Source organism: Mauremys mutica, unplaced genomic scaffold (assembly GCF_020497125.1).
Source record: "Mauremys mutica isolate MM-2020 ecotype Southern unplaced genomic scaffold, ASM2049712v1 000094F_np12_subseq_1:153747_obj, whole genome shotgun sequence".
NCBI classification, from domain to species: domain Eukaryota; kingdom Metazoa; phylum Chordata; order Testudines; family Geoemydidae; genus Mauremys; species Mauremys mutica.
Window position 1 is genome coordinate 111,628 of NW_025422842.1, and position 13,006 is coordinate 124,633.

At 42.8% G+C, this 13,006-nt stretch overlaps 1 protein-coding gene across 1 annotated transcript in view; it reads left to right on the forward strand.

The window, feature by feature from the left end:
* Positions 1–13,006, forward strand: part of LOC123356962 (general transcription factor 3C polypeptide 1-like) — a gene marked incomplete at its 3' end in the record, with an annotated part of 77,370 nt that overhangs the window by 35,774 nt on the left and 28,590 nt on the right. The window contains exons 12-18 of the mRNA XM_045000216.1: positions 1,991–2,144; positions 3,871–3,974; positions 5,629–5,801; positions 6,825–7,121; positions 7,759–7,904; positions 8,930–9,027; positions 12,812–12,908. Of these exons, the coding sequence (XP_044856151.1) occupies positions 1,991–2,144; positions 3,871–3,974; positions 5,629–5,801; positions 6,825–7,121; positions 7,759–7,904; positions 8,930–9,027; positions 12,812–12,908 (1,069 nt within the window). The remainder of the gene's footprint in view (positions 1–1,990; positions 2,145–3,870; positions 3,975–5,628; positions 5,802–6,824; positions 7,122–7,758; positions 7,905–8,929; positions 9,028–12,811; positions 12,909–13,006) is intronic.

Below are 13,006 nucleotides of genomic sequence, written 5' to 3' on the forward strand. Positions count from 1 at the left end.
CACGGTGAACAACACTATTCACCTTACATAGCACATGTGTTTTCACTACAAGGTCGCATTTTGCTTCTTAATATTGCGTGCCTGCGGCTTTGGTGTTACAGATCACAGACGCAGGTCCGGGCATCAGAATTCTGCTTGCATGCGGCCATGGTAAGCCATTGTCTTTCGTCTTCTGCAGCCTTCATCTATCCAGCGCCCTCCTTTCCCAAATAGCAAGCAAAGCCCATTGAGTGCTGCTTCTTTCCTGTTAATGTGCAGCAGCAGAAACCACCCCGTGGCTGGTATCATGGAAAATCACTGCTAAACACCCCCCTTTCCACACACACACACCCCAACCGCGTGGCTGGTAGCAGGAAAAATCCCTGCTAGCCAAACGCGGAAAAGCGCAGCGACAATCGCCCCCCCCCCCCCCCGTTCCCCCCCGCTTGGCCATCTCTGTCCCCTTACTTAAATTCCTGAATTTCAACCAGGTTACCATGAACGATATCACTCTCCTGAGGATAACACAGCGAGATAAAGAACGGATGTTGCTTGAATGCCAGCAATCACCGGGACCATACGCAACTAGGCTTTGTCATGCAATGATACCAGATTACTTGCTACATGCATGGCGTGGTCAAGTGTCCTACCATGGAGGATGGAATAAAGCAGCGATGCCCAGAAACCTTCTGCAAAGGATTTTGGAGTACCTCCAGGAGAGCTTCATGGAGATGTTCCTGGAGGATTTCCGCTCCATCCCCAGACATGTTTAACAGAGTTTTCCAGTAACTGTACTGGCTGCGAATGCATCCCAAGTCCTCAGGCCAAATTAATCATTAAAAAACGCTTGCTTTTAAACCATGTCTTATATTTACAAAGGTACACTCACCAGAGGTCCCTTCCATGGCTTCATTGTCTGGGATAGTTGCTTGGGAGGGCTGGGAGGGTAATTTCGTCAGGGTGTGAAAAAGCTCCTGGCTGTTGGGGAGAACGGACTGCTGTGTGCTCTCTACAAGCTCGTCCTCCTCTTCCTCCTCATCTTCCCCGTCCGCAGAATCTTCAGCCATGGCTGCGATTACCACCCCCACCTCGGAATCCACAGACGGGTGGGGTAGTGGTGGCGGACCCCCCTAGAATTGCATGCAGCTCAGCGTAGAAGCGGCATGTTTTCGGCCCTGCCCCGGACCTTCCGTTTGCTTCTTTGGTTTTCTGGTAGGCTTGTCTGAGCTCTTTAACTTTCACACGGCACTGTACTGAGTCCCTGGTGTGGCCTCTCTGCATCATGGCCTTGGAAATTTTTTCAAATGTTTTTTCATTTAATCTTTTGGAACGGAGTTGTGTTAGCATGGAATCCTCTCCCCATACAGCGATCAGATCCAGTACCTCCCGTGCGGTCCATGCTAGAGCTCTTTTTCGATTCTCAGGAGACTGCATTGTTACCTGTGCTGATGAGCTCTGCGTGGTCACCTGTGCTGATGAGCTCTCCACGCTGGCCAAACAGGAAATGAAATTCAAAAGTTCGCGGAGCTTTTCTTGTCTACCTGGCCAGTGCATCTGAGTTCAGATGGCTTTCCAGAGCGATCACAATGGTGCACTGTGGGATAGCTCCCGGAGGCCAATTCCGTCGATTTGCGGCCACACTAACCCTAATCCGACATGGCAATACCGATTTGAGCGCTACTCCCCTCGCCAGGGAGGAGTACAGATATCGGTATTAAGAGCCCTTTATAGCGATATATAAAGGGCTTCCTTGTGTGGATGGGTGCAGCGTAAAATCGGTTTAACGCTGCTAAATTCGGTATAAATGCGTAGTGTAGACCAGGCCTAAATGTTCCTTTCAAGCAGTGACAAATGGAGCTTTCAAATGTGGGTTGAGCGGCCTGCGGCAGTTTGGTGTAAGGTTAAAAATAGAACTAATTTTGAACACAAACTCACTATAGATTTTGCAGCTTTAAGCAGCATGGAAATGTCACTGCTGCTAAGAAGTGTAAAATGCTGTTTCATGTTTTAGGCTTCAGAAAATGATCATGGATCAGGAGAAGCAAGAAGGTGTTTCCACTAAATGCTGTAAGAAGTCCATTGTTCGACTGGTACACAAGCTTTCCCAAGAAGGGCTCCTCAGACTCTACCGCACAACAGTCATTCAAGATGGCATTAGCAAAAAGGTAGCTTGTTGCTCTGAGTCTCTGCTGCTGGGAACTGTGGCAGCAAAAATGGCTGCTTATACTGCATATTATCAAGCTATTCTTGGCCATTTTTTAATTTAGAACTAAATGACATAACAGGTAGATCTCTCAGCATATTATATTAAATGTTCTCCAATGTCGACACCTATCAGGCCTTTCTTGTAGAAATACTTTGTTTTATTAGTAATACCCCCAAAAAAGCTACCCAGAAACTACAGTCAGCAAGCCAAGACTCCTCCTAATTAGTGCTTGGAGCTTCCCATTGTCACTTCTCTGGCAACTGGCTGGTTGCTCCCTCTCGGCATAGTTCAGACTGTCAAACAGTTCCCCTCTTTAGCCCTCTCTTGGAAAGTAAGAGCATGTGAAAACTTCATAAGTTAGCCTTTGGGGTTGAATTTTCCCAAGCTTGATCTTCATCCAAAATTGTGTGTGTGTTCTTTAAGCAAAATTACTTGGGGATTGGTCCTGCTTTGAGCAGGGGTCTGGACTAGATGACCTCCTGAGGTCCCTTCCAACCCTGATATTCTGTGATTCTATGAAAATCTCTGCATCTGTTCTTGAGTTTTGTGGCAGTAAAAACAAATTCTTTAATTTGAAATAATGATTGGAACTTCCTTCACACAACTCAAACTGGTGCTTGCTATGTAAACAGTCTTCAGTGAGGAAGTGTTTACACAATCATGAGTGAAAATTACTGTTTGATAATGATCCACTGAAACTTACCCGCTGCGCATGCACAGTAGAAAGTTTATGAAATCTAAGTGCCTGATCTGAGAGAAGTCCTCAAGGGGCACTCCTTCTAATAGGAATTTGTTGGTTTTATGGACTTTTGAAGTCTTTCATACACTTTTCAGCCTATTACTAGCATTCAAGACTGGATGGGACCATTGTGACCATCTATTCTGACCTCCTGTGTAGCACAGGCCAGAGAGCTTCCACAAAATAATTTCTAGAGCAGAGCTTTAAAAAAAAAAATCGAATCTTGATTTGAAAATTGTCAGTGATGGAGAATCCACCATGACCCTTGGTAAATTGTTCCAATGGTTATTTACTCCCACTGTTAAAAATTTACACCTTATGCAGCCCTACATGGTTATGTTCCCCTATATGTATTTAAGATGTTTTTTAAAATTATACAGGTTTCAGCAGTTGAGGCAGTTTTAATTGCTTTTTTGGTCTTTATTTTTTACTTAAAAACTAGGAAACATTTCTAAATGTATATGGTTCTCAAATGTAGTATGGGCCACACCTACTTGTTCTGTTCCTCTGTCTCCCTCTGGGATATCAAGCCTCATGGGGGGCTCAGGTCTGAGGGCAGCTCCTGTCTCCTCTCTTCCTCTTATGTAGTTGGCTCCTTATCCCTGGGTCAAATCCTGCCCCTACTGAATTCCAGGGGAGTTTTGGTATTGATGTCAGTTGGGCCAGGATTTCAGCCTGGCTTCAGCTGCTTTTACTGGCTACTCTTTACAGTGAAAAGTCCAGACAAGGCAGCTGGAAACAACTGCACCATGTGACCAGCCAGCTGATCATGGAGCATCAACAAGTGATGTGAAAATCACAGCTTGGGAACCATTAACGTAAAACATAAAGGATGTGCAGGGCATCAGATAATACTGCTTTTGTATGGTGATTAATCTCTATTTGCTCTGACTCCGTATAAGTAAATCTCCTCTATACACTCTTCGGTTTTTACTTTGTTGTATAGGTAGAGTTTGTAGTTCACCCTTCGGTGAATCCTAATGACCCCCTGGTAAAAAGTGCCATTGAGCAAGTGCGCTTCCGGATCTCCAACTCAAGCACAGCAAACAGGCAAGTACTGACTACAATTCAGTGACTCCAATATTTGCAGTCTGAGATTCCTGTTATTTCCAAACTGTTCATTTCCTTAGTTGTGCCACCATATAATGCAAAGGGCTATTCTGTGTTATGTCCTTGAGTCTTGTTTGATTATTTATCTCTACATTTGTCTGTGGCACACCTGGGTGGAATAGCTGAGCCACTCTCAAACAGTGATGATTTTTTTGAAGTATTAGCTTCACTTTGGAGAAACTGAGGCACGGAAATTTGAGACTGGCTGAAAATCACGCAGGAAGTCTAATAGAGCCAGAAGTAGAACACAGACCTCTTAAATCCCAAGCCTTAACTCAAAGTCTAACCTTCTAAACCTGGCAGTTCTGATTTTTCAGCAGGTCTGTCTGGTATCAGCCTCACTTGCTCTAGCAAATCTTAGGGACAGGTCCCAATTAAAGATCTTATGTCTAAAGATTAGGTTATTGTAAAGAGGCATGTGACGTCTGCTTTCTGTTTTTTATTCGAAACTATGAATGTCTCATGCCAGATATACTTCACTGTCTCAGTGGTTACCTGTATCCTATTGTTGAACAGACAGCCTCCCCCTGATTGCTGCTTGCATATTTACAAAATCCAGGCCAAGAGGATACTTGACAGCCTCTTGATTGCTTCCCTCCCTGATCACATGCATTCAAACAGTCCAGCGTGTGGCAGCGCATGAGAGCCACTGCTTCCTATACACACACCTATCCCGGGGGTCATGAAATACCTGATGGCCTCCTGACTGATTCAGAAATAGTACGGAAAGGACATCTCCCTGACTTCTTCCCCCATCACCTGGGGACCTACATGTCACTAGGAGGGGGGCCCTTCCTGCTAGCTTTCATGACACACCATTACCCAAGGGCTTGAGGTGACCCAGACTATCAACTGCGGCTGGAGGTTTCCTCCTCAACACTTCTTACCCCTTGCGTGGGGAGAACTGATTCCTGGAGCTGCTTTCCCATTCGAGACTCACACTCCATTTAGATAGCAGGCTCACACATCTGTTCAGCAGAGGAGTCATACTTCACAACCTTAATCATTCCTCACTTACAGCTGTTGTCTCCTACAACATATGAAACTGTTACTATCCTTTGGAGAATCACAGCCTAAGGCAGCAGCACCTCTTGTTGCTCCCTGCACACTCTCCCTTTTGAAGCTTCTAGCTGATGCGCTCTGTGTTTGGAGTGACTTCTCTCTTGTAGCAGTCATAAGGGCTTGTCCTGGTGCTTTGGGAATGGTGTTCTGTGTAGGGCTTTGGAGCTGTGCTCCACTCCAGGCAAAAACCTGCAGCTCCACTGCTCCGGAGCTGCTCCGGGCTCTGCTCCAAAGCCCTGGTTCTGTGCAGCCCACTCCATTGTCCATTCAGTGAAATCCTTTTGTTCTTTGCGAATAGACCCACATCCTTCACCAGGAGACCCCCCACTATTTCCCTCGTGAGAGCAAACATGGAAAAACCCTTTTCCTCAGTAATGATTTGCAAGGAGAGGAGTTAATCTTCACACAAAACTAAGACTTTCTTGCAGAACAGTGACTGACACCTTGGCTGGTGATTGTTTGCAGAATTAATTATATTAGTGCCTGTTTGACTTTACCAATATACCAATATTGATGTGTGATTTTTATATAGGATTAAAGTTCCCCAGACACCAACACCCCAAGAGCATTTAGAGGAAGATAGTCTGGGGCAAGAGACTGCTGCTGTATCAGGGGAAATGTATCACGCTGAAAATAATGGCCGGGCAAGGAAAACTGATGAGAAAATGGGCATAATGCAGCTAAAAAATTATCACCCTGTTACAGGTAAAACTAACTTCTACTCATCTGTCAGATAATTCAGACAACTGGAGAAACTTTTTTCCATTTCTCACGTACAGGGTGTGAGAGATCCTCACACTTCAGATTTGTGCCCTAGAGTGAAATCCAGGTGGGAACTTCCTAGGTTCAGTGTGCCAAAGCCATTGACAGTGAAATGTGGTTGCCCCTAGTGCTCCAGTAGTTCCTATGTGATGTGACTGCAGTTGGGAAAATGTTCCCATAGGTGGCTATGCCCAGCTCTTCATCAGCAATTAAAGACCCCCGTTCCATCCACAATCACCAACAGGGATGCTAAAACTATAGCTCAGTTGGTCACTTACTATAATATGGGGGGGAGGTTTTATAGCCTTTGCTACACATGCACTGTGTACTACTGTGCGACAATAAAGTAGTACAGAAAAATATGCATTAGAGCATACTAAATCAAGACTGCAGTGAAGTAGAACAGTTCTAGGGGGTGCTGGCAACAACTCTTAAAGTTAGGATTGCTGATTGCTTTACAGAAATATTTATTGAACTTTTCTGCATCAACAACAATTTTACCATCCCCATCTAATAGTAGGCCAATACCTTTGTTTTGTGCCTGATCTACTTAAAAATTCCTCCTTGTTGTCCTGGGCTCTGCAAACCATGAATTTTTCCCTGATGTCTTTTAGTTTCCCTTATCAATTTTCCACACTTCATAACTTCTGATTTATATTGATTGCTGTCATCTTCTCCTTTCTTGTGTTTGTTATATATTGCATTTTTATTTCTAATTGTGTCCTTCTATTCCCCTCTTAACCGGAATGGTCTTTTACACAAAGTTCTTATTTGTGATTGTGGCTTTTTGGCCATCTGATAAACTCCTCTTAAACAGCTTCCAACTTTCATGCAAGTTTGTGTGTCTACATTTTTCCTCCCAATCAATTTAGCTTGTAATTTCCCTCAGTTTTAGGGAATTAGCCATTTTATCTTTTTAATCTATTCTGTCTTTGCATTCAGTGGTTCATCTTCTTTTCTTCGCAGTTCCAGGACTTGGGCGTTCCCTTGGCTTTCTTCCCAAAATGCCTCGTTTAAGAATGGTCCACATTTTCCTCTGGTACCTAATTTACGGGCATCCTTTAAATGGGCAGCAACAGAAAGCATGCTATGATGGTGAGAAAAGAGGCAGCCCGCAGGTACTAGACACACACACTTTTGTACCTGAAACCCATCCAAGTGCATCAGGAGATGATGATGATGAGGTTTCACCAGAGACTACGTGCATGGGGAATCATGAAGTCCCTGCACGGGAGTCTGAGGTGGATCTGTGTAATGAGACAGGTAAGAACTGGCTCCTCATCAGACCAGGACTGTGTCTACATGGGGGAATTCTTGGGGTGGGGGAATCCTCACCACTTTTAATGCTAGTTACTCACTGAGCATATGCTGAAATGTTGTTACAATTGCTTGTAACACCACCTCCTCAAAGCTTACTTAAGGCACTGGCCCTCATTAAAGGATTGGTACTGCCATATTTTAGAATTTCAGACTTCAGCTGTGGATGCTGTAGCCATGATTACAATGTGGGGCACATATTGGAAATGGAGAACATGTACTTTTGCAAACTCCAAAAAGGAGGTGGTTTGGATCTAAGGCTTTTGACTGACCCGTTATTAAATGGTGGGCATAAGACAACAACTCACTGCCTGAGTATAGGAAGAAGATTCTTCTAAGCGCAGGTTATTCCATAATTGCCCATGGCAGGGATTAGTGCACCTCCCTCTGAAACTTCTGGTACTGGACACTGGCAGAAACAGGATACTAGTCTAGGTGGACTGCTGCTTTGAATCTGTATTGCAATTCCTACATTTGTTTACAAATGTAGACCTGGTTTCAGATTTCCAATACTTAACTGGTCCCCAGATAGGACTAATAATTTTGTTCCATCTGTGACTCTAAACCAGCATCCTTTCTCTAGTGTATGTGGATGATATTTCGTGGATGCGCTACATCCCTCCTCTCCCAGTACACAGGGAATTTGGGTATGGCTGGGCTCTTGTTAGTGACGTTCTTCTTTGCCTACCTCTCTCCATCTTTATCCAGATAGTGCAAGTCAGCTACAAGGTACTGTGCTTTCGTTTTGCAATTTATATTCTGTATGGTGTAATGTCCAGTGTTATTAACAGTACTTTACAAAGCAGCAGACATGCTTAGTCTGTATTATCTGCTCTTAAGACTATGTAATCAGTTTCAGCTGGTAATACATAGAAATTTAACTTCAGTTTTTGCCAGTTTGATTCCGGAAGAAAATAATCAATCCAAGATGAGCAGCACTCTAGTGCTATTGATTCATAGGACAATAATTTGCATGTGACTTGTTGAAGACTTCACAGAACACAGCTTTTGCCTGGTAAAATGAATTAACATGAGTAATGAACAGTGAACTGTGGCCACTGGGAGCTGCGGGGGGCCGTGCCTGCGGATGGTCAACGTAAACAAAATGTCTCGCGGCCCACCAGCGGATTACCCTTATGAGCCGCGTGCTGAAGGTTGCCGACCCCTGATCTAGCCTGACCTCCTGTATAACACATTCCAGAGAGCTTCCCCAGACTAATTCCTAGAGCAGATCTTTTACAAAAACATCCAATCTCTATTTAAAAATTGTCAGTGATGAAGAAGCTACCTCCACCATGGGTAAATTGTTCCATGGCTAATTGCTCTCACTGTTAAAAATGTACGCCTAATTTTGAGTCTGAATTTATCTAGTTTCAACTTCCAACCAGCTATTGGATCTTGTTGTACCTTTTCTGGCTAGATTGAAGAGCCCTCTATAAATATTTGTTCCCCATGTAGGTACTTATAGACTGTAAGCAAGTCACCACTTAGCCTTCTCTTTCTCAAATTAAATAGATTCAGCTCCTTGAATCTATCACTATATGGTATGGTTTCTAATCCTTTAATCATTCTCATGGTTCTTCTCTGAACATCCTTCTTGGTGCTGACATTTGTTGTTAAGAAAACAAATTCTGAAGGCAGTTGTCACTGAGTGTGATACTTTGAAGACTAGTTAATTTCAAGTAAGTGTTCTGATAAAATTTCAGTCAGTTTTCACATTTTGATAATCTTATCATAAAATAATTGTTTTTTAGGTGGATGGGCTTGAGGATTTTTTAAACAATCCTCTAAAAAAACACACACTGATCAGATGTCTTCCGAGGTCAGTCCGACAGCAGCTTCTTTATAAGAGGCAAGTACCTGTGTTGGTGGGATGTATCAAACTAAGTGGCTGTGGGGAGGAATTGGGGCTGTTGATTGTTCTCCCAAAGACTACACTGGGCAAACTCTTTGTCCAGAAGAACTTTATGCTCTAAAAGATGAAAAACAGACGGGTAAAGTGACTGGGATCTAGGAAGGTTGTCCATGTCATCAGAGAACGAACAAATTTTTCACATCAATCAGGTCTCCAGGGATACGGGGAGCATTGCAACAGGTAAAAGGAGCGCTTAAAGATGATAAAGTCATTGCGGAGAAACTAAATGGATTCTTTGCTTCAGTCTTAACGGCTGAGGATGTTAGGGAGATTCCCAAACCTGAGCTGGCTTTTGTAGGTGACAAATCTGAGGAACTGTCACAGATTGAAGTATCACTAGAGGAGGTTTTGGAATTCATTGATAAACTCAACATTAACAAGTCACCGGGACCAGATGGCATTCACCCAAGAGTTCTGAAAGAACTCAAATGTGAAGTTGCAGAACTATTAACTAAGGTTTGTAACCTGTCCTTTAAATCGGCTTCGGTACCCAATGACTGGAAGTTAGCTAATGTAACGCCAATATTTAAAAAGGACTCTAGGGGTGATCCCGGCAAATACAGACCGGTAAGTCTAACGTCGGTACCGGGCAAATTAGTTGAAACAATAGTAAAGAATAAAATTGTCAGACACATAGAAAAACATAAACTCTTGAGCAATAGTCAACATGGTTTCTGTAAAGGGAAATCGTGTCTTACTAATCTATTAGAGTTCTTTGAAGGGGTCAACAAACATGTGGACAAGGGGGATCCGGTGGACATAGTGTACTTAGATTTCCAGAAAGCCTTTGACAAGGTCCCTCACCAAAGGCTCTTACGTAAATTAAGCTGTCATGGGATAAAAGGGAAGGTCCTTTCATGGATTGAGAACTGGTTAAAGGACAGGGAACAGAGGGTAGGAATTAATGGTAAATTCTCAGAATGGAGAGGGGTAACTAGTGGTGTTCCCCAAGGGTCAGTCCTAGGACCAATCCTATTCAATTTATTCATAAATGATCTGGAGAAAGGGGTAAACAGTGAGGTGGCAAAGTTTGCAGATGATACTAAACTACTCAAGATAGTTAAGACCAAAGCAGATTGTGAAGAACTTCAAAAAGATCTCACAAAACTAAGTGATTGGGCAACAAAATGGCAAATGAAATTTAATGTGGATAAATGTAAAGTAATGCACATTGGAAAAAATAACCCCAACTATACATACAACATGATGGGGGCTAATTTAGCTACAACGAGTCAGGAAAAAGATCTTGGAGTTATCGTGGATAGTTCTCTGAAGATGTCCACGCAGTGTGCAGAGGCGGTCAAAAAAGCAAACAGGATGTTAGGAATCATTAAAAAGGGGATAGAGAATAAGACTGAGAATATATTATTGCCCTTATATAAATCCATGGTACGCCCACATCTCGAATACTGTGTACAGATGTGGTCTCCTCACCTCAAAAAAAGATATACTGGCACTAGAAAAGGTTCAGAAAAGAGCAACTAAAATGATTAGGGGTTTAGAGAGGGTCCCATATGAGGAAAGATTAAAGAGGCTATGACTCTTCAGTTTGGAAAAGAGAAGACTAAGGGGGGACATGATAGAGGTATATAAAACCATGAGTGATGTTGAGAAAGTGGATAAGGAAAAGTTATTTACTTATTCCCATAATACAAGAACTAGGGGTCACCAAATGAAATTAATAGGCAGCAGGTTTAAAACAAATAAAAGGAAGTTCTTCTTCACGCAGCGCACAGTCAACTTGTGGAACTCCTTACCTGAGGAGGTTGTGAAGGCTAGGACTATAACAATGTTTAAAAGGGGACTGGATAAATTCATGGTGGCTAAGTCCATAAATGGCTATTAGCCAGGATGGGTAAGAATGGTGTCCCTAGCCTCTGTTCGTCAGAGGATGGAGATGGATGGCAGGAGAGAGATCACTTGATCATTGCCTGTAAGGTTCACTCCCTCTGGGGCACCTGGCATTGGCCACTGTCGGTAGACAGATACTGGGCTAGATGGACCTTTGGTCTGACCCGGTACGGCCTTTCTTATGTTCTTATTCAGAATATCAGATGGTTCAGGGCATGTGGTCAGTGAAAGAGCAGTGCCAACTGGCTAGCACTCTGGCCTGGATAGTTCACCTTATGGCACTGTCTTCTCGCTTTCCAAAGGAGAACATCCTGATTTGGCACTTAACTCATCCACCATGCTGTGTCAGCAAACAGAGTGGCACAGGCAACTTTAAATCTGGAATTTCCTAAATTTTGGGTTCTTGATTTTACAACTGTAATGTTTTTAGTGTACGTTCCTAAATTTTAATAAAAAGCAATATGAGAGAACAGAAATTTCATCATGTGGGACTGTATCAACCCACCACATGAGTCAGCAGGACTGGAACCTTTAGCTAAACAGCACAGACTTCCATTTGAACTAGTGTGTTGGTGGTAGCACTGGGAGGCTGTTATCCTCTGTGAACCAGCCAGCAGAGGAGGATGAGATAGACTTCGCCAGTGGGTGTCATAGCAGTTTGCTATTCAGCAAAGGAATGCCAAGATGTGGGAATTTGGGTTCTGTTTTAAATTCTTGAGATTAACCGCTAATGGTTACTACTCTTTTCCCCATCTCTGCTCCAAACCAGCCTATCTGCTCGTATCACACCCAGCCTGTCTCTCTGTTTGTCACCCTCTAGGAGGCACTGCTCCAGGAGGCAGCTTCCTCTTTCTCCTCCATGCTTCCTGGGCACCAGCATGGGAAGTATTGAGAGAACAGCACAGACCCTCTTCCTGCTCTCTATTCTGCTGCTTGGCACCATAGCAGTCCCCATGAGCTTGGAGGAGCAATTTCAGGGAATGTATTTCTTGGCTCCTGCAGCCCTGAGTAAGAGCATGCTCAGAGCAGATGAAATCTTCAGAGATTTTTAACTGCCAGCCTCAAACAAATCTCTACCATGCATATGCAAAGTGATTTTTTTCAGAGCCTTATAACTTGCCAAATGTGGGTGGGTCTTCATGGAAACACCAGAAAGCACCTTTCTGATCCCATCAGCCTCTTCTGGCAAATTTCAAGTTCATGCTTCAGCATTTGGAGACACTAGAGTCTATCAGTGAAACAGTTGTAAGATTATTTTTTTTAAACATGGTCTAAACAGTGTATTTTACCCTAACCTTCTTCTTGGAAAGAGCCAGTTTTTGTTGAAACTTCCCAAAAAATTAAGCCTCAAGGCGACATCTGGCATGAAATATTTCAGACTGAATGATTAGTTTGCCAAAGTTATAAGGAACTGAAAACAGGGTCTAATAGTGTTAGGCAATCTTAACTTGGGGATCATTGCCAAGTCCTCCTATAATACAGTGTACATGCAATTCTATCAGTCCAGATACAACAGCCAGGTATCTTCTCTTTCAAACTATAATGAAATTATCTGCTGTCCAACAGGAGCCCTCGCCCCTATTTACTAATCAGTTAAACTCAAACATTTGGCAGATTTTACTTCTTAAAAATACAAGCTTGGTTTTCATTGATGCATTAAGTAACCTTTTTTAGATTTGGTGAAACCATTTTGCTTCCTACACTAAGGAACACCAAAATCCTTTGAGTTGTTATATGACTACTTAATATGTCTGTTTAAAGATGTTATTGCTTGTGCCGGTTTTTGCAGTTTAGTGTAAATTACTGACATGTATCACATTTGTTTAATTTATCATGAATACAAAATGTGACATGTCCAACTATGTTGCAGGAGATACATCTTTTCAGTGGTGGAAAACCTGCAGAGGTTATGTTGCATGGGGCTACTACAGTTTGGCCCAACTGAGAAATTCCAAGATAAAGATCAGGTAATTTATTTAAAACTTGAATATTACTCTACTCTTTGTTCCGATGATGATGATGATAAAATAAGAGATTTTAAATTTGCTATGAGCTTAAATATTTG